At 53.6% G+C, this 27146-nt stretch overlaps 1 protein-coding gene across 8 annotated transcripts in view; it reads right to left on the minus strand.

Annotated features, from left to right (window-relative positions):
• The window catches only part of BRD9 (bromodomain containing 9), a 39540-nt gene that overhangs the window by 2894 nt on the left and 9500 nt on the right, over positions 1-27146 (minus strand). For 7 of the 8 annotated variants that reach the window (XM_064375842.1, XM_064375841.1, XM_064375838.1 and 4 more), the window contains 7 exons: positions 24844-24919; positions 23317-23412; positions 21817-21949; positions 18667-18778; positions 14617-14655; positions 7192-7294; positions 198-365 (listed from right to left, as the gene is read on the minus strand). In XM_064375842.1, coding sequence (XP_064231912.1) covers positions 198-365; positions 7192-7294; positions 14617-14655; positions 18667-18778; positions 21817-21949; positions 23317-23412; positions 24844-24919 — 727 coding nt within the window. Of the gene's footprint in view, positions 1-197; positions 366-7191; positions 7295-14616; positions 14656-18666; positions 18779-20445; positions 20670-21816; positions 21950-23316; positions 23413-24843; positions 24920-27146 lie in introns of those variants that run through there. The other variant, XR_010342562.1, reaches the window with a different exon arrangement.

Genomic DNA, 27146 nt, shown 5'->3' on the forward strand with positions numbered 1-27146 from the left:
CCTCGAGGCTGGGACCAGACGTCTGTGGACATGGGCACGGCCTGCCCGTCACAGAACTAACCGAACTCCGCAACAGCCCAGCGGCCTCCGCAGCCTCCAGCCTTTCCGCAACTCAAAGGCTGCCCACTGCCTTGTCTACACACCACACGGACTGTGCTGGGGTCCCTGGGGACCCAGCGTGGGTGGGGGCGTCTTACCCAGGTGGTGCTGGTCCCTCTCGGAGGCGTTGGACAGGGAGCTGAGGTTGGACGAGGGCCGAGAGCCGCCACGCTCCACCTGGGCTTCCTGCAGGTCCTGAAGGAGCTTGGTCGTCTCATCCAAGTTCAAGTGGCTGTCGTCGGGGTCCAGCTCCTTCTTCACCTTCCCTGCATCAACACAGAAATGACCACGTCAGCTGAGCTCAGGAGTGCACTGGCTGTCCCCATCTGACCTCTCCACTCAGGACAGTGATTGCTCTGGAAGCGGAGTGGGACGAGCTCATGGCAGACCAGGGGACAAGCATAGAGGACGGACATTGCCCTCATCAGTGAGCGGAAGGGAAGGCAGACACCCAGGGTCCTCTGCTAAGCAACGCGTCAGGCAAGACCCAGCACCGCACAGACCAAGTCATGCCACACACAGACTCCGTGGAGGGCTCCGGCCACAACCCAGGATGGGCCTGTCCTCAACACACGGAGGCCAGACAGCTGGATGGAGGGTGCAAGAGGCCTGCGGACACTGGCACCCACCCAGCTCACCGTGGAGCAGGCTCCAGGCCACAGTCACGGTGGACGCAGCACGTCCAGCTGAGAGACAGAAAGGACGGGCTCCCTATAGAGCTCCCGGCCCACTCCTGGACCGTGCGTTGGACATGCCAAGAGCCTGCACACAGGTCTGTGGTGACCTGAGCCCCACCAGCCAGGCCATCCAGTCAAGCCTGGGACAGGAGCAGCCTGACAGGGGCCCGGCTTTACCCTCCACCGGGGAGGCTCTGGGCTTATCCTGACAATGCCTGGGGAAGGTCCCAGAGTCTGAGCCACTTCTCAGACTCAGAACAAAGGCCACCAGGTCTCAAAGTTGTGTAAGCAGACCCACCACCCCACCACGTCAACTACAAACTCCACCTGGCATCCAGTACACGATCCCCACACACACAAAGGGGCAGGAAGACACAGCCCCAAACCAGGAGAGAATCAAAGCTGAGAGGAGGCAATCAGAAGACAGGGTGAGAATGGTGACTACAGGCGTGCTCCGTGTTCCGAGAGGCAAAGGACACTGACTGTGAGGCAGGAAAGGGAAGACGACGCGGGAAGGCAGCGGAGTTTCCAGAGATGAACAGAACCGGGCATCTGCAGCAAAAGCCCCATGGAGCAGGCCGGCCGCAGATCACCCGCGAGAGGGCACGGGCGACAGACAGAGCCTCGGTCCAGGGCGCGGGCAGGGGCCACACACAGAACCAGAGGCCCAGAGAACAGGTGTGCTGGTGATGCGAAAGAAACCGTAGCCGGAATGTCTGCATTTGGTCCAGGCTATAACCCCGCTGGCCCACCCAGAGGGCAGGAGCGCAGGCTGTGGTCACAGGAGGAGCGGCACCCGCCCAACCGCATCGAACCTCTCACTCAGGACAGCATTTGGCTTGCGAAGCTGAACAAAACCCAAGGATAATAAACCTAAAGAAAAGCAATCGATGCAAGATGGTCTGGCCCAGGGTCCCCACCCAAATCTCACGTCTAGTTTCCCTATGTTGGGAGAGGAGCCTGGTGAGAGGTTGAATTTCCTCCTTGCTGTTTTCATGAGATCTGGTGTTTAAAAGGATGTGGCAGCACCCCCCGCCCCCACTATCCTGCTTCCCCTTCGCCTTCCACCATGATTGCAAGTTTCCTGAGGCTTCCCCAGCCATGCCTCCTGTGTAGCCAGCGGAACTGCTTTTCAGGAAAAATATCAATTATATTGCTTTTCTTCATAAATTATCCAGTCTCAGGTAGTTCTTTATAGCAGTGCAAGAACAGACTAACACAAAAAATTTGTACTGAAATGTGGGGCATTGCTATGAAGATACCTGAAAATGTTGAAGCAGCTTTGGAACCGGGTAACAGGCAGAGGTTGGAACAGTTTGGAGGGTTTAAAGACAGGAAGATGACGGAAAGTTTGGAACGTCCTAGAGACTTGCTGAATGGCTGTAATTCAAATGCTGCCAGTGATATGGACAGTGCAGTCCAGGCTGGGGTGGTCTCAGAGACGAGGAACTCACTGGGAACTGAAGCAAAGGTCACTTTTGCTATATTTTAGCAGAGACTGGCAGCACTGTGCCCACGCTCTAGAGATCTGTAGAACTTTGAACTTGAGATGAATTTAGGGCACCTGGTGGAAGAAATTTCTAAGCACCAAAATGCTCCAGAGGTGGCCTGGCTGCTTCTAAAAGTCTATGCTTGCTTGCATAAACAAAACAAAACCTGAAACTGGAACTTACATGTAAAAGGGAAGCAGAGGGCAAAAGTTTGGAAAACTTGCAGCCCAGCCATGTGGCAGAAAAGAAAAACCCATTTTCTGGGAAGTAATTAAAGGAAGGCTGCAGACATTTGTTAAGTAAAGAGGACCCCAAATGTTAGTAGCCAAGACAATGGAGAAAATACCTCAGGGGCATTTCAAAGACCTTGCACAGCCCCTCCCATCACAGGCCTGGAAGGCTAGGAGGGAAAAATGGTTTTGTGGGCCAGGCCCAGGGACCCGCTGCTCTGTGCAGCCTTGGGACATGGTGCCATGGTGCCCTGTGTCCCAGCTGTGGCTAAAAGGGACCAAGGTACAGCTTGGGCCAATGCTTCAGAGGGTACAAGCCCCAAGCCCTGGCAGCTTCCATACGGTGGCAGAAAGCAAGAGGTGAGGTTTGGGAGCCTCTGCTTAGATTTCAGAGTGTGGGGATCGCTCCAGCGTAGAGACCCCTAAGTGTCTCCGCCATAATGGAGTTTGAGCCCAGACACGTTTCTACCCGCTGGAAGCAGTCGAGCTGAGGGAAAGAAGGAAGTGAAAGGAGTTTGATATTGCAAAAGTCTATCTGGTTCACTGACCTAACACTATGGCTGGGTGAAGGCTGTGTGGTTTTACTAGACACTGTATCACTTTGTCTACCAAAAGCTTGTGACTATTCGCATGCCATTTGAAATTGTTGTCCTCAAGATTTATCGCTTGCTTTGACAATTGTAAAATGTTATCTTATTCCTGTAAGTAGAAAAGATCATCTGTTTGTTTTATGATTTTTTGGATCAATCTTTATGTACTAGTTTTATCCTGATCCCCAGGCTTGCAATGTTCTGTTCCCCTTTGTTGTAATGATTTGACGTCAGCCATTTCGGACTGAAAAGTATATAATGAGACCCTGTGCACGAAATAAACTGCTGACTGGGGCACTGCCTCATCAGTCCTCCAGACCCCAGCTATCTGTCACTCTTTTCTTCCGCGCAGTCTCTCTTCCAGGTACTTGGACCCTCTTGCAGGTCAAGAGACCACCGGCAGACGTGCCTTTCTCACAGACCACAACACAGAGGATCTATGGAAAAGCCAGGGTGTCCAGGCGGAAGTCTGCTACAGGGGTGGGGCCCTCATGGAGAACCTCTGCTAGGGCAGTGCAGAGGGGAAATGTGGGGTTGCAGCCCACACACAGAGTCCCCACTGGGGCACTGCCTAGTGGAGCTGTGAGAAAAGGGCCACCATCCTCCAGAACCCAGAATGGTAGGTCTGACAGCTTGGACCAAGCATCTGGAAAAGCTGCAGGCACTCAACACCAGCAGCCACAGGAGCTGTACCCTGCAGAGCCACAAGGGTGGGGAGCCTATCCCTTGCATCAGCATGGCCTGGATATGAGACGAGGAATCAAACAGATTATTTTGGAGCTTTAAGATGTAATGAGTACCCTGCTGGGCTTCAGATTTGTACAGGGCCTGCCAGCCCCATTGTTTGGCTGATTTCTCCCTCTTGGGATGGGTCTACTTACCCAATGCCTGTACTGATTTGTATCTTGGAATTAACTAACTCGTTTTTGATTTTACAGGTTCATAGGCAGAAGGAACTTGCCTTGTCTCAGGTAAGTCTTTGGACTGTGGACTTCTGAGTTAATGCTGGAATGAGTTAAGACTTTGGTGGACTGTTGGGAAAGCATGTGTTTTGAAATGTGAGAAAGGCAAGAGATTTGGGAGGGGACAGGGCAGAATGATACGATTTGGCTCTGTATTAGATTTGGGAGGGGACGGGCAGAATGATACGACTTGGCTCTGCATTAGATTTGGGAGGGGACAGGGGCAGAATGATACGACTTGGCTCTGTATTAGATTTGGGAGGGGACAGGGGCAGAATGATATGACTTGGCTCTGTATTAGATTTGGGAGGGGACGGGGCAGAATGATACGACTTGGCTCTGTATTAGATTTGGGAGGGGACAGGGGCAGAATGATATGACTTGGCTCTGTATTAGATTTGGGAGGGGACAGGGGCAGAATGATACGACTTGGCTCTGTATTAGATTTGGGAGGGGACGGGGCAGAATGATATGATTGGGCTCTGTATTCCCACCCAAATCCCATGTTGAATCCTGATGTTGGGAGAGGCTCCTGGTGGAAGGTGACAGGATCGTGGGGCTGGCTTTCCCCATTGCTGTTCTCTGTTCTGGTGACAGTGAGTGACTTCTCGTGAGATTTGGTTGTTTAAAAGCACTTCCCCCTCTGTGCTCTCTCCTGCTCCGCCATGTGAAGACATGCATGCTTTTCTGTCATCTTCTGCCATGATTTTAAGTTTTCTGAGGCCTCCCAGCCATGCCTCCTGTACAGCCTGAAGAACTGAGTCAATTCAACCTCTTTTCTTCACCAATTACCAGTCTCAGGTGGTGCTTTGTAACAGAGTGAGGACAGACTAATACACCACAGCACATCAGCACCAAGCTGCTGCAAAGTAATAATGACAAGATCTCAGAAGCACTGAGAAAAACAGCTGCTGTGCAGAAAAATGCTGTCACAGTAGCCTGGGGCCAGGGTCCCCTGGAAGGCAAGGCCAGCCAAGGCTGGCAGTTGGGGTCCCACCCAGTGTTAGGAGTATTCACAGCTCCAGCTACAGGAATAGGTTGATTTATGCTAAAGCTCACCTTCCCTCTGGGATCTGGATTTTGGTACCTGCCTGGCAAGGGGGTACCCTATGTGATCAGATCCCAGTGATCCTGGGCATGAAGCCTCTGATGAGCTTCCCTGGTGGGCATTTCACACGTGTTGTCACAGCTCACTCCTGAGAATTAAACATATCCTATGTCCCTATGTTGGGAGGGGTTGGGCCTCACGCTGGATTCCCTGGGTGTCACCTGCACTGTTGTCCCTATGCTGGGAGGGGTCGGGCCTCACGCTGGATTCCCTGGGTGTCACCTGCACTGTTGTCCCTATGCTGGGAGGGGTCGGGCCTCACGCTGGATTCCCTGGGTGTCACCTGCACTGTTGTCCCTAGGCTAGGAGGAGTCGGGCCTCACGTTGGATTCCCTGGGTGTCACATGCACTGTTGTCCCTATGCTGCTGTTGGTGCACTTCCCCTACAATAAATCATGGCCCTAAGTGCCAGAATGGAGCCAGCAGAGGCAGATGCAATGTCACCACGGGAACTAGGGGGATGTGTGGCTCCAGGCACCACAGATGCTGTTGGCGGTCAGAACAGCTGGGAGGCTCTGCACAGGCTGCCATGTAGATCCCAGGGGAGGGCTCCATCTCCAGGAATGTGCCGCCCCCTGCCCGATGCCAGGCTGGGGTCTGTGCTTCCGACTGACCGGCTATAAAATGGGGTTCTCATGATACCTTACTTGAGTTCTATGAATTTGCTAGTGTGACTCACAGAAATCAGGGCAACATCCGTATGATTAAAATTCTAAGCCCCCCGGATCGAACGGATTCTCACTCTTGGCCAAGGGTGCTCCAAATTCAGTCTGAAAAGAGGGTTCAGGCCATGACGTGAAGCAGGACTGGATTTGCCTCTTTATCCCTCCATTTTGGAATTCAGGCACAGCTGACCAGCAGTAACATTGAAGAGTTCTTAACACTGACAAAGCAGCCTCTCTGTGGTAACAAGACACCACATTCCAACCCAACTCTAGTACAGCATCACACGACAGACGGCAGCCCTGAAAGAAACTCAAGTATTTGACCTCAAAATGTATTTCTCTGGCATATTTTGAAATGGCTGCAAAGCTGTCTCTTGTGGGGAAAATGTACATTCGGGAGATCTCCTACCCCTTCCAAGTCTCTTCCTGACCCAGGAGAGATTTAACCAAGAATCTGGTACCTTTCAGGGGCTGATAAGTGACACTTACCATCTACTACTCCATTCTTTTCGAAGCCTGCGACCTGAAGGCTTCATCTATGTGACAAGAACCTTGGCTTCCACAACCCCTTATCTTAACCACACACACACTTCTCTACAACTTAGCTCTTCAGAGCTCAACTCTTTCAACCAAATGCCAATCAGGAAATCTTTGAATCCACCAACGACCTGAAGTTCCTTGCTTCAAGCTGTCCTACCTTTCCATAATGAGCCAACATAACACCTGACACGCACAGATGGAAGCCCTCTGTCTGCCTGAAACATATGAAATCAAGCCCAGCCCTCTGGGCAAATGCTCTTGGGACCTCCTGGGACTGTGTCACAGCCACAGTCTTCATATTTGACTCAGGATAAACCTCTCTAAATACTCTGCAGAGTCTCTTTTCTGTCAGCGTACTCGATTTGCATTTACCCATTTACTATGCGGCGCGTAACCTAGGGTACAGATGAGCCCCAGGTGGGAGCGGTGCAGAGGGAACCATGGGAAGGGGATGCCTTCTTCCCGGAGCCTCGAGGGATCCGGCACTGAGGCAGCTCCCGAGGGAACCCCACCTTTTGGGATTTCATGGAGGCAGAAGTCAACACTCATGAAGTCTATGCTACTGGGGATCAGCCAGACCCCATCCTGAGGTTACCCAGGGGCTGCAACCACTTCTCATCAGCTTAAAAGAGATGCCTAACTCAGGAGATTCCAGGGGTCTTAGGAGTTATGGGCCAAAAACCAGGGACAAAGACCAAATAGAAACAAAAGACTTTCCTTGCATCCCTGTCTAGTCCGGAAGGGAAAGAAGGTGGAGACCAAGTATTTTCTTCTTACGTCACACCATCTCCGGGCCCTGTGGGAAAGCGCTACCACCTGTTACCACTCACCCAAAGAGCTGAGCATAGAGATGTCCAGAGACACATCGGGATATGGCTTCATCGACATGAAATCCAGAACAGAGCCACCACTGTCTCCGAGGGCGTCCCCAACCTGTGGAAGACAGACATGTATCAAGCTCGAATAAAACATCAAACAAAAAATGAAATGCTATTTAATCCTCACTTTGAAATCACTCTAATTATTTGCTAAATGTGGGTCCACCCCTCAGTAAGTGACAAGACCAAGCCCTGTTCACTGAGGCTGCTGTTCAAGGAACTATCAGGTTTGAGTTCATGACCTGATGTACAAATCTCCATCAAAGCAAATCTTACTCAGACCAACAATGCAAACGACGATCCTCTGCTGACCAAAAACTCCACTCAGAAAGACAACGCAAACGACGACCCTCTGCTGACTGAAAAATCCACTGAGACAGACAACGCAAACGACGACCCTCTGCTGACCGAAAACTCCACTCAGACAGACAACGCAAACGATGATCCTCTGCTGACCGAAAACTCCACTCAGACAATGCAAACGACGACCCTCTGCTGACCGAAAACTCCACTCAGACAGACAACGCAAACGACGATCCTCTGCTGACCGAAAACTCCACTCAGACAGACAACGCAACGACGACCCTCTGCTGACCGAAAACTCCACTCAGACAGACAACGCAACGACGATCCTCTGCTGACCGAAAACTCCACTCAGACAGACAACGCAACGACGACCCTCTGCTGACCGAAAACTCCACTCAGACAGACAACGCAAACGACGACCCTCTGCTGACCGAAAACTCCACTCAGACAACACAACGACGATCCTCTGCTGACCGAAAACTCCACTCAGACAGACAACGCAACGACGACCCTCTGCTGACCGAAAACTCCACTCAGACAGACAACGCAAACGACGATCCTCTGCTGACCGAAAACTCCACTCAGACAGACAACGCAACAACGATCCTCTGCTGACCGAAAACTCCACTCAGACAGACAACGCAACGACGACCCTCTGCTGACTGAAAACTCCACTCAGACAGACAACGCAACAACGATCCTCTGCTGACCGAAAACTCCACTCAGACAGACAACGCAAACGACGACCCTCTGCTGACTGAAAACTCCACTCAGACAGACAACGCAACAACGATCCTCTGCTGACCGAAAACTCCACTCAGACAGACAACGCAACAACGATCCTCTGCTGACCGAAAACTCCACTCAGACAGACAACGCAACGACGATCCTCTGCTGACCGAAAACTCCACTCAGACAACGCAACGACGATCCTCTGCTGACCGAAAACTCCACTCAGACAACGCAAACGACGACCCTCTGCTGACTGAAAACTCCACTCAGACAGACAACGCAACAACGATCCTCTGCTGACCGAAAACTCCACTCAGACAGACAACGCAAACGACGACCCTCTGCTGACTGAAAACTCCACTCAGACAGACAACGCAACAACGATCCTCTGCTGACCGAAAACTCCACTCAGACAGACAACGCAACGACGATCCTCTGCTGACCGAAAACTCCACTCAGACAACGCAACGACGACCCTCTGCTGACCGAAAACTCCACTCAGACAACACAACGACGATCCTCTGCTGACCGAAAACTCCACTCAGACAGACAACGCAAACGACGACCCTCTGCTGACCGAAAACTCCACTCAGACAACACAACGACGATCCTCTGCTGACCGAAAACTCCACTCAGACAACGCAAACGACGACCCTCTGCTGACTGAAAACTCCACTCAGACAACACAACGACGATCCTCTGCTGACCGAAAACTCCACTCAGACAACGCAAACGACGACCCTCTGCTGACCGAAAACTCCACTCAGACAACACAACGACGATCCTCTGCTGACCGAAAACTCCACTCAGACAGACAACGCAAACGACGACCCTCTGCTGACCGAAAACTCCACTCAGACAACGCAAACGACGACCCTCTGCTGACCGAAAACTCCACTCAGACAGACAACGCAACGACGATCCTCTGCTGACCGAAAACTCCACTCAGACAGACAACGCAACGACGACCCTCTGCTGACCGAAAACTCCCCTCAGACAACGCAACGACGATCCTCTGCTGACCGAAAACTCCACTCAGACAGACAACGCAACGACGACCCTCTGCTGACCGAAAACTCCCCTCAGACAACGCAACGACGACCCTCTGCTGACTGAAAACTCCACTCAGACAGACAACGCAACAACGATCCTCTGCTGACCGAAAACTCCACTCAGACAGACAACGCAAACGACGACCCTCTGCTGACTGAAAACTCCACTCAGACAGACAACACAACGACGATCCTCTGCTGACCGAAAACTCCACTCAGACAGACAACGCAAACGACGACCCTCTGCTGACCGAAAACTCCACTCAGACAGACAACGCAAACGACGATCCTCTGCTGACCGAAAACTCCACTCAGACAACGCAAACGACGATCCTCTGCTGACCGAAAACTCCACTCAGACAACGCAAACGACGATCCTCTGCTGACCGAAAACTCCACTCAGACAACGCAAACGACGATCCTCTGCTGACCGAAAACTCCACTCAGACAACGCAAACGACGACCCTCTGCTGACCGAAAACTCCACTCAGACAGACAACGCAACGACGACCCTCTGCTGACCGAAAACTCCACTCAGACAGACAACGCAACGACGACCCTCTGCTGACCGAAAACTCCACTCAGACAGACAACGCAAACGACGACCCTCTGCTGACCGAAAACTCCACTCAGACAGACAACGCAACGACGACCCTCTGCTGACTGAAAACTCCACTCAGACAGACAACGCAACGACGATCCTCTGCTGACCGAAAACTCCACTCAGACAACGCAAACGACGACCCTCTGCTGACTGAAAACTCCACTCAGACAGACAACGCAACGACGATCCTCTGCTGACCGAAAACTCCACTCAGACAACGCAAACGACGATCCTCTGCTGACCGAAAACTCCACTCAGACAACGCAAACGACGATCCTCTGCTGACCGAAAACTCCACTCAGACAACGCAACGACGACCCTCTGCTGACTGAAACCTCCACTCAGACAGACAACGCAAACGACGATCCTCTGCTGACCGAAAACTCCACTCAGACAGACAACGCAACGACGACCCTCTGCTGACCGAAAACTCCACTCAGACAGACAACGCAACGACGATCCTCTGCTGACCGAAAACTCCACTCAGACAGACAACGCAAACGACGACCCTCTGCTGACCGAAAACTCCACTCAGACAATGCAAACGACGACCCTCTGCTGACCGAAAACTCCACTCAGACAGACAAAGCAAACGATGATCCTCTATTAACTGAAAACTCCACTCAGACAGACAACGCAACGACGATCCTCTGCTGACCGAAAACTCCACTCAGACAGACAACACAACGACGATCCTCTGCTGACCGAAAACTCCACTCAGACAGACAACGCAACAACGATCCTCTGCTGACTGAAAACTCCACTCAGACAGACAACGCAACAACGATCCTCTGCTGACCGAAAACTCCACTCAGACAACGCAACGACGATCCTCTGCTGACCGAAAACTCCACTCAGACAGACAACGCAAACGACGACCCTCTGCTGACTGAAAACTCCACTCAGACAGACAACGCAAACGACGATCCTCTGCTGACTGAAAACTCCACTCAGACAGACAACGCAAACGACGACCCTCTGCTGACTGAAAACTCCACTCAGACAGACAACGCAACGACGATCCTCTGCTGACTGAAAACTCCACTCAGACAGACAACGCAACAACGATCCTCTGCTGACTGAAAACTCCACTCAGACAGACAACGCAACGACGATCCTCTGCTGACTGAAAACTCCACTCAGACAGACAACGCAACAACGATCCTCTGCTGACCGAAAACTCCCCTCAGACAACGCAACGACGATCCTCTGCTGACCGAAAACTCCACTCAGACAGACAACGCAAACGACGACCCTCTGCTGACCGAAAACTCCACTCAGACAACGCAAACGACGACCCTCTGCTGACCGAAAACTCCACTCAGACAACGCAAACGACGACCCTCTGCTGACCGAAAACTCCACTCAGACAGACAACGCAAACGACGATCCTCTGCTGACTGAAAACTCCACTCAGACAGACAACACAACGACGATCCTCTGCTGACCGAAAACTCCACTCAGACAGACAACGCAACGACGATCCTCTGCTGACTGAAAACTCCACTCAGACAGACAACGCAACAACGATCCTCTGCTGACCGAAAACTCCACTCAGACAGACAACGCAAACGACGACCCTCTGCTGACTGAAAACTCCACTCAGACAGACAACGCAACGACGACCCTCTGCTGACCGAAAACTCCACTCAGACAACGCAAACGACGACCCTCTGCTGACTGAAAACTCCACTCAGACAGACAACGCAACGACGACCCTCTGCTGACCGAAAACTCCACTCAGACAACGCAAACGACGACCCTCTGCTGACCGAAAACTCCACTCAGACAGACAACGCAACAACGATCCTCTGCTGACCGAAAACTCCACTCAGACAGACAACGCAAACGACGATCCTCTGCTGACCGAAAACTCCACTCAGACAACGCAAACGACGATCCTCTGCTGACCGAAAACTCCACTCAGACAACGCAAACGACGACCCTCTGCTGACCGAAAACTCCACTCAGACAGACAACGAAAACGACGACCCTCTGCTGACCGAAAACTCCACTCAGACAGACAACGAAAACGACGATCCTCTGCTGACCGAAAACTCCACTCAGACAACGCAAACGACGACCCTCTGCTGACCGAAAACTCCACTCAGACAGACAACGCAAACGACGATCCTCTGCTGACCGAAAACTCCACTCAGACAACGCAAACGACGACCCTCTGCTGACTGAAAACTCCACTCAGACAGACAACGAAAACGACGACCCTCTGCTGACCGAAAACTCCACTCAGACAGACAACGCAACAACGATCCTCTGCTGACCGAAAACTCCACTCAGACAACGCAACGACGATCCTCTGCTGACCGAAAACTCCACTCAGACAACGCAACGACGACCCTCTGCTGACCGAAAACTCCACTCAGACAGACAACGCAACGACGACCCTCTGCTGACCGAAAACTCCACTCAGACAGACAACGCAATGACGACCCTCTGCTGACCGAAAACTCCACTCAGACAACGCAACGACGATCCTCTGCTGACCGAAAACTCCACTCAGACAACGCAACGACGACCCTCTGCTGACCGAAAACTCCACTCAGACAGACAACGCAATGACGACCCTCTGCTGACCGAAAACTCCACTCAGACAACGCAACGACGATCCTCTGCTGACCGAAAACTCCACTCAGACAACGCAACGACGACCCTCTGCTGACCGAAAACTCCACTCAGACAGACAACGCAACAACGATCCTCTGCTGACCGAAAACTCCACTCAGACAACGCAACGACGACCCTCTGCTGACCGAAAACTCCACTCAGACAGACAACGCAATGACGACCCTCTGCTGACCGAAAACTCCACTCAGACAACGCAACGACGATCCTCTGCTGACCGAAAACTCCACTCAGACAACGCAACGACGACCCTCTGCTGACCGAAAACTCCACTCAGACAGACAACGCAACGACGACCCTCTGCTGACCGAAAACTCCACTCAGACAACGCAAACGACGATCCTCTGCTGACCGAAAACTCCACTCAGACAGACAACGCAACAACGATCCTCTGCTGACCGAAAACTCCACTCAGACAACGCAACGACGATCCTCTGCTGACCGAAAACTCCACTCAGACAACGCAAACGACGATCCTCTGCTGACCGAAAACTCCACTCAGACAGACAACGAAAACGACGACCCTCTGCTGACCGAAAACTCCACTCAGACAACGCAAACGACGATCCTCTGCTGACCGAAAACTCCACTCAGACAGACAACGCAACAACGATCCTCTGCTGACCGAAAACTCCACTCAGACAACGCAACGACGATCCTCTGCTGACCGAAAACTCCACTCAGACAACGCAAACGACGATCCTCTGCTGACCGAAAACTCCACTCAGACAGACAACGAAAACGACGACCCTCTGCTGACCGAAAACTCCACTCAGACAACGCAAACGACGATCCTCTGCTGACCGAAAACTCCACTCAGACAACGCAAACGACGATCCTCTGCTGACCGAAAACTCCACTCAGACAACGCAAACGACGATCCTCTGCTGACCGAAAACTCCACTCAGACAGACAACGCAACGACGATCCTCTGCTGACCGAAAACTCCACTCAGACAGACAACGCAACGACGATCCTCTGCTGACCGAAAACTCCACTCAGACAGACAACGCAACGACGATCCTCTGCTGACCGAAAACTCCACTCAGACAGACAACGCAACGACGACCCTCTGCTGACCGAAAACTCCACTCAGACAGACAACGCAACGACGACCCTCTGCTGACCGAAAACTCCACTCAGACAGACAACGCAACGACGACCCTCTGCTGACCGAAAACTCCACTCAGACAGACAACGCAACGACGATCTTCTGCTGACCGAAAACTCCACTCAGACAGACAACGCAACGACGACCCTCTGCTGACCGAAAACTCCACTCAGACAACGCAACGACGATCCTCTGCTGACCGAAAACTCCACTCAGACAGACAACGCAAACGATAATCCTCTGCTAATGTCTTGGGGCTAAGGAAATCGGGGAGAGACATTTCGAAGCAAGAAGATACATGAGTTTTAAGGGTCCACGACTATTTTTCAGGGACCTCACAGAGCACACCACTTTCCCTTTCCTTTCCCAGGAGGGGTGTCCTGAAGGCCTGACTTCAGCACCCTAACGCGCACCCTCATCAGCTCCCTGCAGCCCGGCCTCTGCCCTCACACAGATGTTAAGGGGTCTCTCCAAGTTCCCTGGGACTGTAGACCAAAGCTCATCCTGCTCATCCTGCCGATGGACGGAGACACACGCTTGCCAATGGGCAGGTGCAGCGGTCTGGGCTCACAGCACTGCCCTGCCAACACTGGCCCCACAGCCCACTGTGCTGGGGACAGCACCTGCTACTCACCAAGCAGGCCCCTCCTGCCCAACCCCTGCTAGGATGTCCCGCAAGGACAGCACCTGGGGCCAACTGCTCTGAAACTACCACTTCTGGATTTGGAAGAAGGTACTGCGGCTTCACACCACTCACCCCAAGTCATGAAAAAGCAGGGCAGGAGAAACACTACTAGTTAATCTCATCGGCTAGAAACAGACCCCGTTTCCCAACCGCAATGCACAGTCTCTCCCACCTCAAAGGCCGGACATGACCTTCCCAACAAGAATCCTAACCTTAGGCTTGCACTTCCATGTTCAAAACTCACCTTGCCTTCATCTGGAGGTTTCATGGGAACATTTCTTCTCTGCAAAGTAAATTAGGACAGATACTAGTTTTTCCAGAGCGATTTTATATAAAAGGAAAATTCACTGACATTACACACACGTAAAAATGGCTTGTACAGTTCTGCGAATTCTGCTCCTCTGTCACACCATCTTAATGGATTCAGGCTAAGGGTCCTGCAAGCCTTCTTCATCACCAGCAGCTGACCCACCAGCAGCCAGCCCACTCCTCTAACCAGGACTGTGTGAGCCAGCCCAGTCCTCACATCAGCACCGTGTGCCGGAAGAACGCTCCACGGGGTGAGATAGAGAGGACAGAGAGAGAGGACGCTGATGCTGCTTCAGCAGCCTTGAGTGGTTTAAAACAAAAGAAAGCGGATGTGCTTAGATCCTATGGGCAGCTGAGGATAAAAAGGGCCTGGTGGGTTCCCCTGGAATATGACCAGGTGCCTGAGACCAACTGGAGTCCCGCAGGGGCAGGTGTGCGCAGGAGCAACGAGGCAGACGCCTCCTGGCACCACCTGCGGCAGGTGGGCTGCACGCATTTGCTCCCTGCCACAGCCGTCAGCCTCCAGGGCACCTCCGTCCTGTGCTCCAGTGGAACACTGCCTTAGAAATGCCGAGTTTTACGTATGTGCCTCAAAAGCAGTCATTCGTATGCACTCTTATCACCTGTGATCTTTGCTCAAAATGTTTCTCAGATCCATTGGTTTCCACAAGTTTTGAATTAGAAAATGAATACAGCCGTTACGTTCGCGTGTTTCCGCACACAAGCCTTCTGTCCACATCAGAGCTGAGCATCCTCTACTGCAGGGGTGCACCTGGGGTCACTCACCTCTGTATCCAAGTTCACTCTCCTGGAAGGAACCCATCCAGAACCCAGAGAGGAAACCCACGGAGCCATCCCATTTCCGGGCTGTGAAGGGGGTCACTTTCCCTCCCACACAGCCATGTTGCTTCTAACACTGTGTGGAGGAGCCGGCTTCCTGACTGGAGGGAACCCACAGGCCATGACACAGGAGGGTGACAGAGCTCAGAGTTAGAACCACAGGCTGGTGGGGCAGGCTCTGCAGAGGGGGCTGTTCCTCAGAGGTGCAGAAATCTGCGTGGGGGCTCCCGCCTGGCTGCAACCTCATCTGTGCAAGTGAGGCAGTGTAGGGACCCTCTCTCCAGGGGCCTATGGGCCCCACAAGCATGGAAATCAAGGAAAATCTTGAGTTCCTTCAAGGGACGTTCCAGGTACCTAGCTAACCCAGAGAAGTAAATCAGCGCCTTGATAAGCAAGAAGGTAACAGTACCCTAAAACAACAGCCAAGGAAGCTGGAGTCAGGTGTTTCTAGGGACAGAAAGTCAAGACAACATCCCAGCACTCTGGGAGGCCAAGACGGGCGGATCATTTGATGTCAGGGGTTTGAGACCAGCATGGCCAAAATGATGAGCCTTCGTCTCTATTAAAAATACAAAAATTAGCTGGGCAAGGTGGTACAGGCCTGTAGTCCCAGCTACTTGGGAGGCTGAGGCAGGAGAATCACTTGAACGTAGGATGCGGAGGTTGCAGTGAGCCAAGATCGTGCCACTGCACTCCAGCCTGGACGACAGAGTGAGATTCTGTCTCAAAAAAAAAAAAAAAAAGGTAAGTAAAGATAAGATCTGAATGCATATTCCTCAGTTGTCTTTCAGAAACCTGGACCCTCCACCTAGGACCCCCAGCAAACCCATCTACTGGCATGCAGGCCTCAGACAAGGAGAAACTGCAGAGGGAACCCTGACCCCATTCTTTGTTCTGAATTTCTCCCTGAGGGGTCTGGAGGGAGCCACACCCACAAGCCTAAGCTAACATGCTTTCCTTGTCACCCCAAATTTTTAAACAAAGCTTCTCCTTCTTAACCAACTGCAAATCAGAAAACCTTTGAGTCCACCTATAACCCGTAAGGCCCTGCCTGGAGATATGCAACCTTACAGGCCAAACTGACACAGAACCTCCGTGTATGGACGCACGATTCTGCCTTTCAGTTCTGCTTTCTGGAGCTCTACCCCTGCTTTAAAAACCTTGCCTGTAGCCAGTGGGGGAGGCCAGGATTTACACATGAGCTTCCCGGCCCTCCTTGCTTGGCGCTCTGCAAATACATGTCTTGTTTTCTACCACGACAAAACCTCAGCGTGGGGGCCTGGGTTTACTACACCAGGCAAGTGGACCCAGTTCCTCTGTCACAAGCACAGACGAAACCATGAAGTCAACAGACTGACTACCCCTGGGAGCCATGAGCCAAATGTCCTCAGAGCTTGGGCAGGACAGAGACTCATCCGAATTCCACCCATAGCAGAGACTGCGCGGAAGAGTCAGGGCCAAGAGCTCCCAGGAGGGACACTCCTTGGCAAGGCCATGTCAACCCTAGAATAAGGCTGCCCTGGACCCGCCCCAGACAAGCCCAGTAAGATCAGGTGATCCACAGGTAACAACTGCCAAAGTGATCGTCAACACTCTCTGAAAGAGAGCAGAACCCTGATCAGCCTTGCCCAGCAGACATAAAGTGAGCACGCCCTCATTCTAAGTGTTTTCTTTGTTGCTGTTTTTTTGAGACAGGGTCTTGCACTATTGCCTAGGCTGGAGTGCAGTGGTGCAACCGCAGCACACTGCAGCCTCGACCTCCTAGCCGCAAGTGATCTTCCCACCACAGGCTCCCGAGGAGCTGGGATGACAGGTGCATGCCACTGTACCCAGCTCTTCAATTCTAGCTGCCACATTAAAATTACTCTTCACATTCCGCCGGGCAAATGCATAACACCCCAGGCTCCAAGTGCAGTGAAGCGGCAAACGGAAACAAAACAGGACACGGTAGAGGCGACAGAGTCAGTGCCTGAGGACTCTGAAAGCAGCTGCAGTAAGATGACAAACACGGCTCAAGGATTTAAGGGAAACATAAACTACTATGAGAGAAGAAAAGATGCACAGAAGCAAACGGAGCCCTAGCGACGAGCAGCACGGGGCAGCGTCACCAGCGGAACTGAACTGGGATAATAGGTTCAGGTGTGCCCCCGGGAACAGGTCAGTGAACCCAAAGCCACAGCATGGCAAGCTAATCCGCACCTGCCGTGTGCAGCAGCACAAAGCGTCCCAGCCACGTGAGATAACACGAGCCGTCCTCAGCCGCCACAGTCCAGCAGGAAGAGGAAGAGGTAAGGGCGGAAAATGGCATTTGAGTAATGGCTGAAAATCTTCCAAATATGATGGAAACTCCAGACAAACAGATCCCAGAAACGACAAAGGCTAAGCAGAACGGACACAAAGAAAAGCCCACCAAGGCATCTGAAAAATATAATGCTGAAAATCGCTGACAAATAAAGTTTAAAAGCTGCTAGAGCACCGGCCAGCAGCCCATCCTGCCAAGGGCCGAGAGGGACCGTCAGGCTCTGCGAGCCGCACACTGCCGGCAGCATCTTCTTCCTCCTTTCCTTTAAACAACCTTTTAAAGATGTAAAAGGCATTCTTGGCTTGTGGTCTGTACAAAAGCAGACCGCAGGGCAGATCTGGCCCATGGGCTGCAGTGTGCCAAAAAGACAAGTCACACGTGGAAAACAAAGATGAAAATGACTTCGGACGCTGTTTTATAGAAAAGATGCAAGTCAAACTTGTTTTATGGTAGAGGAAAAAAGGTCATCTAAAATTCCATACTCAGGGAAAGTGCATTTCAAAAATGAAGATGAAATAAAGACTTTTAGACAAATGCTGAGAGCTCACTGTCAGTACATCTGTACTACAGGAACTATCTTTAAAATTCTTCGGGATGAAGGCAAGTGTTAGCAGATGAAAGGCGCCTGGGAACAGAGTTAGCTACGAAGCGCGCCGGGATGGGGAGCGCAGAGCCGGTCTCTGAAGGATGCTGCCGTGCAGAGCAGCACACAGATGCTGACGAGGAGCCGGCAGCAGAGTCCCTGTGACAGCTTCTCGTCCCCGAGAGCCTGGTCAGGCTGCAGGCTCTTCCCATCAGGACCACCCCAAGGGCATCTACCCGCCCGGCGCAAGCGCAGCTCACCTGCTTCAGCTGGAAGAGCGTCCTGGAGTGGTCTCCGCCTGTGATCTGGTCGAGGAGGTCGTCCACCACTTTCCTGCTGTAGCTCCCGGCATCCTTCACAAACTCCTGCAGGCTAGAGGGGCCGCGGGAGAAAGCGTACTAAAAGGCATGCTGTGGGCTCCATGCCAAGCCCGCGTTGCCTGGTCCTCCTGGCAGCCCTGATCACCACTGGCTGTGCCAGTCCAGCTCCTCAGACGGTCTCCTATGACCCTCCCTGCGGTGGCCCTGATCCATCACAGAAGCCTGCTGTGCCAGCCCAGCTCCTCAGACGGTCCCATGATGCTCCCAGAGTGGGTATTTCTAGGGGAGTGACTGATAAGTGTTCATGAGATTTTCAATGTGGTCCATGACCCAAAAACGTTGAAAAGATCTCTGGGTGAGAGGGGAGAACAGTACGAATGCACACGCACAAAGCCTAGGAACACACAAGCTGTGCGGTGCCATCATCTGTTAACAAGACAGCCCAGTCTTCTATGCGTTTAAAATCAGAAGTGGGTGTGGATGGAAGTACAGTGGTGGGCAGCGCCTGCCGGAGAGGAACGGTGGGCGGGGCAGGGGCGGGGCGAGACTCCCAGGGTACTCCTTTAAGTATCACCCTGATTCTTGGCCATATAAATGAAACAGCTTAAAAAACTAAAACATAATACAATTTAAAAAATAGGCCAGGAACAAAAATGCATAGTCTTAGAATCAAAGCACCAAGCAAGGGCCTCAGAAAGGCTCCTCAGACTCCAAAGACCTTTGCAGAGAGGAACAGGGCAGCTGCTGGTCAGAAGCTCGACCATGGTCCCAGGAGGTACTAAGGAGACTCCATGTCTTTGTAAAAATGCCCACAGCCCAGAACAGGCCAATTCTGCAATTACAGCGTGCACAGGAAAGCACTCAGGGGCAGAGGATCTGCGTGCCTGTGCGCCGAGGCGGGTGTGGGACCACGTGGGCCCATGCCAGGCCCCAGGGGACATGTAAACACGTGGGCCCATGCCAGGCCCCAGGAGATGTGCTACCACGCGAACCCGCGTCAGGCCCTAGGGATGTGCTACCACGCGAACCCGCGTCAGGCCCTAGGGGATGTGCTACCACGTGGGCCCACACCAGGCCCTAGGGATGTGCTACCACACGGGCCCACATCAGGCCCCAGGGGATGTGCTACCAGACGTACCCACGCCAGGCCCCAGGGGATAGCTACCACAAGGGCCCAGACCAGGCCCTAGGGGATGTGCTGCCACGCCGGGCCCACGCCAGGCCCTAGGGATGTGCTGCCACGCCGGGCCCACGCCAGGCCCTAGGGATGTGCTACCACACGGCCCACACCAGGCCCTAGGGATGTGCTACCACACGGCCCACGCCAGGCCCCAGGGGATGGCTACCACGCAGGCTCAAGTCAGGCCCCAGGAGATGTGCTACCACACGGGCCCATGCCAGGCCCTAGGGATGTGCTACCAGACGTACCCACGCCAGGCCCCAGGGGATAGCTACCACGAGGGCCCACGCCAGGCCCTAGGGGATGTGCTGCCATGCTGGGCCCACGCCAGGCCCTAGGGATGTGCTACCACACGGCCCATGCCAGGCCCTAGGGATGTGCTACCACGCAGGCCCACGCCAGGCCCTAGGGATGTGCTGCCACGCAGGCCCACGCCAGGCCCTAGGGGATGTGCTACCACGCAGGCCCACGCCAGGCCCCAGGGGATGTGCTACCACATGGCCCATGCCAGGCCCCAGGGGATGTGCTACCAGACGTACCCACGCCAGGCCCCAGGGGATAGCTACCACGCGGGCCCACGCCAGGCTCTAGGAGACGTGCTTCTTAGTGTTGCCCCTGCAGCTGCGAGGTAGGCGAGGTCAGTATGATCTTTGCTTCGTGGCAACATGGAACCTTACGCATTCTAGGAGCTGACAGTTGGGGTTGGCAGGGGATGCACAGAGTCCACTGATGACGGCCACATGGACAACGGGTGACTGATGTCCTGGAGGAGCCACGAATTGCGGGCAGGTGGTGCCAGGGTAGCTGCGGCCTTGGCCCATGCTGGGCAGAGGCCCCACAGCAGGGGTGACGTGGGGGCTGGTGAGGGGGGCGGTGACCAACTCTTTAATTTCTGAGTTATGACGCCATCATCTCCTACCAAAATTTCCTCTTCATTTTCCACATTTACTTCCTTTTTTACCACAAAAACTGGGGTCAGGTATTCACTCATTTTATTAAGCACTAACTGGATTCTTGTTTATTTTTCAAATACATTCTGCATTCTTGTTGGAATAAAATGAAGACCTGACATTTCAAGATTCCATTTCTTAGAGGCTAGCAAAATTAAGTTACTTTGCCCATAAAACACTACTAAAATTTTACAGGAGTGACCCACTTTTATTTTGCCACAGAAACCAAAAAACACGCACAACAGAATTCTATGGGAAGGCAGACCGCCACATTTGTGATTTCAGGATCACACTTTAGCCTGCCGCGGCCTGAACTGTGTCTCCCGCTCAAAGTTCCTAAGCTGAAATCCTGACCCCAGTGCCTCTGAATGTGGCTGTAGTTGGAGCTAGGGCCCTTAGAAGTAACTGCAGTGACCCGAGGTCATTTAGGGTGGCCCTGATCCAATATGACCAGTGTCCTTGTAGAACGGTCAGTTCTCCAGGAGAGGTGAGGGCACAGACACGCATAGGACAAGCCCGGGAAGGCACGGGGGACGGCACCTGCAGGCCCAGGAGCGAGGGCTCGGGAGGAACCAGCTCTGCACACACCTTCACCACAGACACCAGCCTCCAGGACTAGGACCCCAGTCTGTGACGCTTTGTCATGGCAGCCTGGGCTAGTATGGCCACTTAAGAAACACAATTAAATACGAGGCAGTGGGCTGAACACGCCCCCACCCCTTCACAAGCTTCGCCTCATCACCGCCTTCTTGCAACTCTGAGTTACCCAAATTTTAGGACTGGCCTGTGGCAGACCAGGGTGGAGACTGAAAGCAGCAGGAAGACCTATCTGCCATCTGGACGGCTGCAGGGGGCTTCTCTCCCCACCTGCACACGCGCGGGGCCCCAGGCTCCGGGCCCAACGCCAGGATGCAGCTCACACTGCACAGCAGACAAAGGCTCCCCGGGGCCAACACTGACCTCAGCGCACACTGCACGCCTGTCTCATCTCCATAGGCTGAATACAGCAGCTCCATCTCGTCCGACTTCAAGTCGCCAAATACTGAATTGTTCTGCATTGAAAGTGCGGTAGTGGCACTGGAGAGAAACGTAACTGGGAGGAAGAGGAGAAAGAGCATCACTGGGCTCGCTGAAGGACTCGGAGCGCAGGCCCCGCCGCGTCTCCAGGGGCTGAGGGACCGCCTGGCTGGCAGCCTGCACCGCAGTCCCACCTCTCTTGCTCTCCACAGATTTCTCGCTCCCGAGTGTAAGTTTTCCACGTGTAACCAGCAGGCATGTAATTCAGCACCCCTTGTTTTACTGCTGCAGGGCAAAGACTGCAGAGAAACGAGCTTTCTGCAAAGGGGTGAGCTCTACAAGCAAAAGAGCTTCGTGGGGACTCGGGCAGAGAGCACTGTCCGGCAGCGCCTAGCATCCCAACCCATGCACACTGCAGGGACCAAGCCCACCCAGGGCCAGCTCTCGCTGCGGGGACACGAGAGTCAACCAGACAGTCCGTGCCAGCACAGGGCTTCTCAACCTCCACGGAATGACACCACGGGCCAGGTGTGCCGTGCGGTGTCCCACAGGGCGTGGAGCAGCACCCCTGGCCTCTCCCCACCAGATGCCGGCAGCACCCCCACCCCAATGGGACCATCAACACATCTGGACATTGCCAAAGGTCCCCAGGGACAGAACTGTTGTGGCTGAGAACTGTGCTAGAGGGTGAGAACAAGGCGTGTGTCAGACACGAGAAAACTATCAACAGCCATGACAGGCCCAAGAGAAGGAGGGACGCGGGGGCTGATGAAGGCAAGAGGATCCTTCCCTGTGGAGGGTGTCCTTCAACAGGAGACCCTGACCAGGCAGCACTCCAACCCCTGGAGCTGGAGGAAAGAACATTCCAGAAAGAAGGACGCTCTTGAGCCAAGGCCATGGTTTGGAGGGAAGAGTGACCTGTCCCGTTAGCAGACGGTGTGAGTGGCTGAGGCTGAGGCAGGAGGAGCGTCCCTGCAGACGTCTGCACGGGAGGGACCCAGCAGAGGTGGAGAAGCGGAAGGCGGGGCCGTGCAGGAGGTCCCAGCAGCAGCGCAGCCAGGAGGCAGCAGTGCAGACAGAGAGGGGAACACGCAGGGCCGGCCAGAGCCAGGGACCAGAGGCCACGCAGACCCCCGAAAGGATGTTTTATAAACGCGACAGAGATACAAACACGAGGACAGCAAAACACTGACCAAAGTGAAGTCCAGTGACAGCAACCAAGGTGCTCACTGTGCGTTTCACAGCAAACTCATCCAACACAAGCTTTACTCCTGTCACTGTGACTCATCTCAGTCTCATCCACGTGAAAATATGAATCCAGATAGAGGCACAAAAGCACACAAGGAAACCCTGAAGCAGGAATCAGCAGCATTTGCCTTCCCTCCGCTAACCCCTGCCACCTTCCCGGGCCGGCCAGCTCCTGGGACGCGACTGGGGATTTACCTTTGTTTCTTCTTTCGTCTTTGAAGCCCAGCGTGGTGAAGCCTGGGAGCAGCTTACTGGACAGCGAGCTCAAGTCCACTGGGTGGGTCTCCTCCTCTGCAACACGGACAGGGCAGACATGAGCAGCAGCATGACCCCACGTGCACCCCAGTGCAGCGCTAGGAGCCCCAGTGCAGCACTGGGAACGGCAGGCATGACCCCACACGCGCCCTGCGCCACGCCGGGAGCCCCAGCGCAGCGCTGTGAGCAGAAGGCATGACCCCACACGCGCCCTGCGCCACGCCGGGAGCCCCACCGCAGTGCTGTGAGCGGAAGGCATGACCCCACACGCGCCCCATGCAGAGCCAGGAGACCTTTCTCCACATCACAGTGGATCTGACTGTGGAAGGTGGGGGATTTTATACTGATCACCTGAAAATGAATCTGCAACAGCAACTACCATTCTCAAAACTGCATTGCAATTTCACTTATCACCCAAAGTCAACACAATAAAAATATCGCATCTTTGGCCACCACACCAGCAATACTGTGAACGTTCTCAAATGGATCACTCAACACCTCCAAGAACTCTTGTCGTCCGTGCTCTAACAGTGAAGCCATGGCACGTGCACCCAGAATGCATGAATCTGACAGGCGTCCCCTGTGCTGAGTCACCAACCACATGCCACTCACGGGGTCAGAGCAGGAGTTCCTTGGGTCCCAACTGGAACCTCGGTCTCGATGCTCTCTTTCTTAAGCTAAATACGGACCAACAGTCTGTCCCCTTAGGGAAAATCAGCTGAGGATTAAATAGGTCAGCTAGTTTACATTCTTCACACACTGGGGAAACCAGGCCGGCACGCTGGAGCTGGGTGAAAGACCACCCTAGCTTCACCCGCTGGCAGGCATGTGGTGGGAGCGAGGGAAGCGGAAGATGGAAAGGCAGCCCTCGCCAGACGGCATGGTCCCGTGTGTGCCTGCGAGTGTGCTTCAAAGCCGAGTGAGTCACACTTTTATTCCAAGGACAAGCCTCTTAGTGACTCCCAGGCCATGAAGGCGCCCACGACAGGATGGACAGGACAGGCCTAGGATGCCGGCCGCCTTCACCATCTTCCTTGACATGATCACCAAACAGGCCTTTTCTTCTAACGCCACTTTCCAGACTCAAGGAGCAGGGTGGGTCCGCACTCTGGTCTTTGCTGAAGGCTGAACTTGGGATGTGAACTGTTCCCGATGCTAGCGAGGTTCAGCCTTAAGGGCTTCTCAGCAGCTTTTCAGGAACATGTCCGAGTCCCGCTGCTCCCAAGGAGCCCTGACAAGAAGGTCCACCTGGCACCCCAGCCCATGGGACGGCCATCTCCGCCTCCACTCGGCACGCGTGTCACACCAAAGCATGCAGGGACAGGAAGCCGTGCAGCTTCTCAAGCTTCCCCCAGCCAATGGCTCGGGCTCTAAACAGACAACACGCTCTTTTCATTACAGAACATGAATGAAGACCCGAAAAGCAGCGTACAGAGAGCAGAAAGCCAGCCGCGAGCGGGCACCCACCATCAGCGTCCGGTTCGGCCGTGTTGACCACGCTGTAGAGCAGGCTGCCATCCCCGTTCCTCTTCAGATAGCCCATCTGGAATGAAGCACGGCCTGAGCGTCTGTCCCTGCCGAGGGGCAGCGCAGCACAAATGAAATGAAGGCCAAAGAGCAGGGCTTCACGGGGGTAAAACCAGGTTTGTCCAAGAACGAATGCCGGAGGCCCCCGCACGGCATCCCCGGGAATGTAAGACTCGCTGGCAACAGCAGAGTGCACGCTGGTGCCACAAGAACCTCTTAGGCTCCATGGCTCTGCCAAAAGGGGCACCGCTGAAACACAAACCTTTACCCAGAACAAACATTTAAAATTGCTTGTGAGCCTGAAGAAAACGGAATGGTCAGGTTAGCACAGCACCACCGTGACAGCGGGCAGCTCCAGCTCTCAAGCATGTGTGGACTGGTTCCCATTAAAAACTCACCGTCGGGAGGACCCAGGATGAGGAGGCAGTGGTGTGTGCCGTGTGGGGGTCAGGGGGAGGAGGGCTGTCGTGCAGGCATGGCTGGGCTCCAGTGCAGGGGTGATACCACGCTGCGGCCAGGGCAGCCACCCGGCCCGAGGGGAGGAGCAGGATGCTTGTGTGGGGGCAGCCCCCCAACCCACGCGAAGTATCAGAGCTCAGACAGGACGGCCGGGGCATCGGGGTAAAGGCCGAATATCAGGTACGACGGGCACTGATCTGATACACGGATTAAGGGCAAGTGAGTCAGGTCCTCACGGTGCAGGTACAAAACCGAAAGGGAAGAAGCGGGTGGACCCACGGTACGGGATGGAACTGGAAGGTCCACTGTAAACACAGTTTTCAACACAGTAGACACGGGTGCCAACCGATTCCTTCTACACAGTGTCCACATATGTGGTGCGGAACACACACAGGCATTTCCCAGGTCTATATGCTGAGAGGGCTTCACCCAGAGCCTGGGTCTTGGCTTCTAAACAAGGTTCTCTAGTAAAGAAACCAGGGTTCCTTGGAGAATGTGACAATTCCAAGGTTGAAGCACAGAGTACAGAGCAAGGCTACCCAACAGAACTACAGTGCAAGCCACACAGACCACAATTTCCCCAACACACAAACCACGCAGACCACAATTTCCCCAACACACAAGCCACGCAGAACACAATTTCCCCAACACACAAGCCACGCAGACCACAATTTCCCCAACACACAAGCCACGCAGACCACAATTTCCCCAACACACAAGCCACGCAGACCACAATTTCCCCAACACACAAGCCACGCAGACCACAATTTCCCCAACACACAAGCCATGCAGACCACAATTTCCCCAACACACAAGCCACAAAGACCACACCCTCTCAACATGCAAGCCACAGACAAGCTCCCAAAACACAAGTCATGCATACCACACCCTTCCAACACACAAGCCACACGGACCATACCCTCCCAACACACAAGCCACACATATCACAACACCCCAACATGCAAGCCACACAGTCCACACCCTTCCAACACACAAGCTACGCAGACCACAACCTCCCAACACAAGCCATGCAGACCATGCCCTCCAACACACAAGCCACACAGACCACACTCTCCCAGCACACAAGCCACGCAGACCACTCTCCCAACACACAAGCCACGCAGACCACACCCTTCCAACACGCAAGCCACACAGACCACAACTTCCCAACACACAAGCCACACAGACCACAACTTCCCAATATACAAGCCACGGAAACCACAACTTCCCAACACACAAGCCACACAGACCACCAGCACTTCCCAGCAGGTGGGGGCAAACAGAAGCAGACGCATCTGAAATGCCACTTCAGCGTTTTCTACATCTCATCCTATGTGCATTTTGAAAAGTGTGCAAAAAAATCTAAAGTTCAAATTAACATTTTGTACAGACTACATGTTGAGATTAAATGTTGGATCCAGAAGTAACTAAAACCTGCTAGGATTAATGTCACCTGCATCGCTCTACTTCTGTCACCAGGGCTACTAGGAAGTCTGAGACTGCAGACAGCCTGTGCTCTGTTTCCATTGCATGCACTGGGTCTAGAACTTCTCCTGCCAGAAAGGAGAGCGTAGTCAGCTGAGTGGGCCTCACCACCACACAGACCATCTGTGGCAGCCACGTGAACACAGTAGGTAGTCTATCGTGGACCATCTGTCAGATCCAACTCCAGCCCCTGCTGGAATAACAAGGGCGGTGCCTCCATCAACACTCAGTTACAGAGACACAGAAGTCAACACTCAGTCCAAGGGAAGGGATTAGCCTGGAGCAGGGCCTCCATCCAG

Source organism: Aotus nancymaae, unplaced genomic scaffold, assembly GCF_030222135.1.
Source record: "Aotus nancymaae isolate 86718 unplaced genomic scaffold, 86718_ANA_hifiasm-v0.15.2.pri h1tg000014l, whole genome shotgun sequence".
Lineage (NCBI taxonomy): Eukaryota > Metazoa > Chordata > Mammalia > Primates > Aotidae > Aotus > Aotus nancymaae.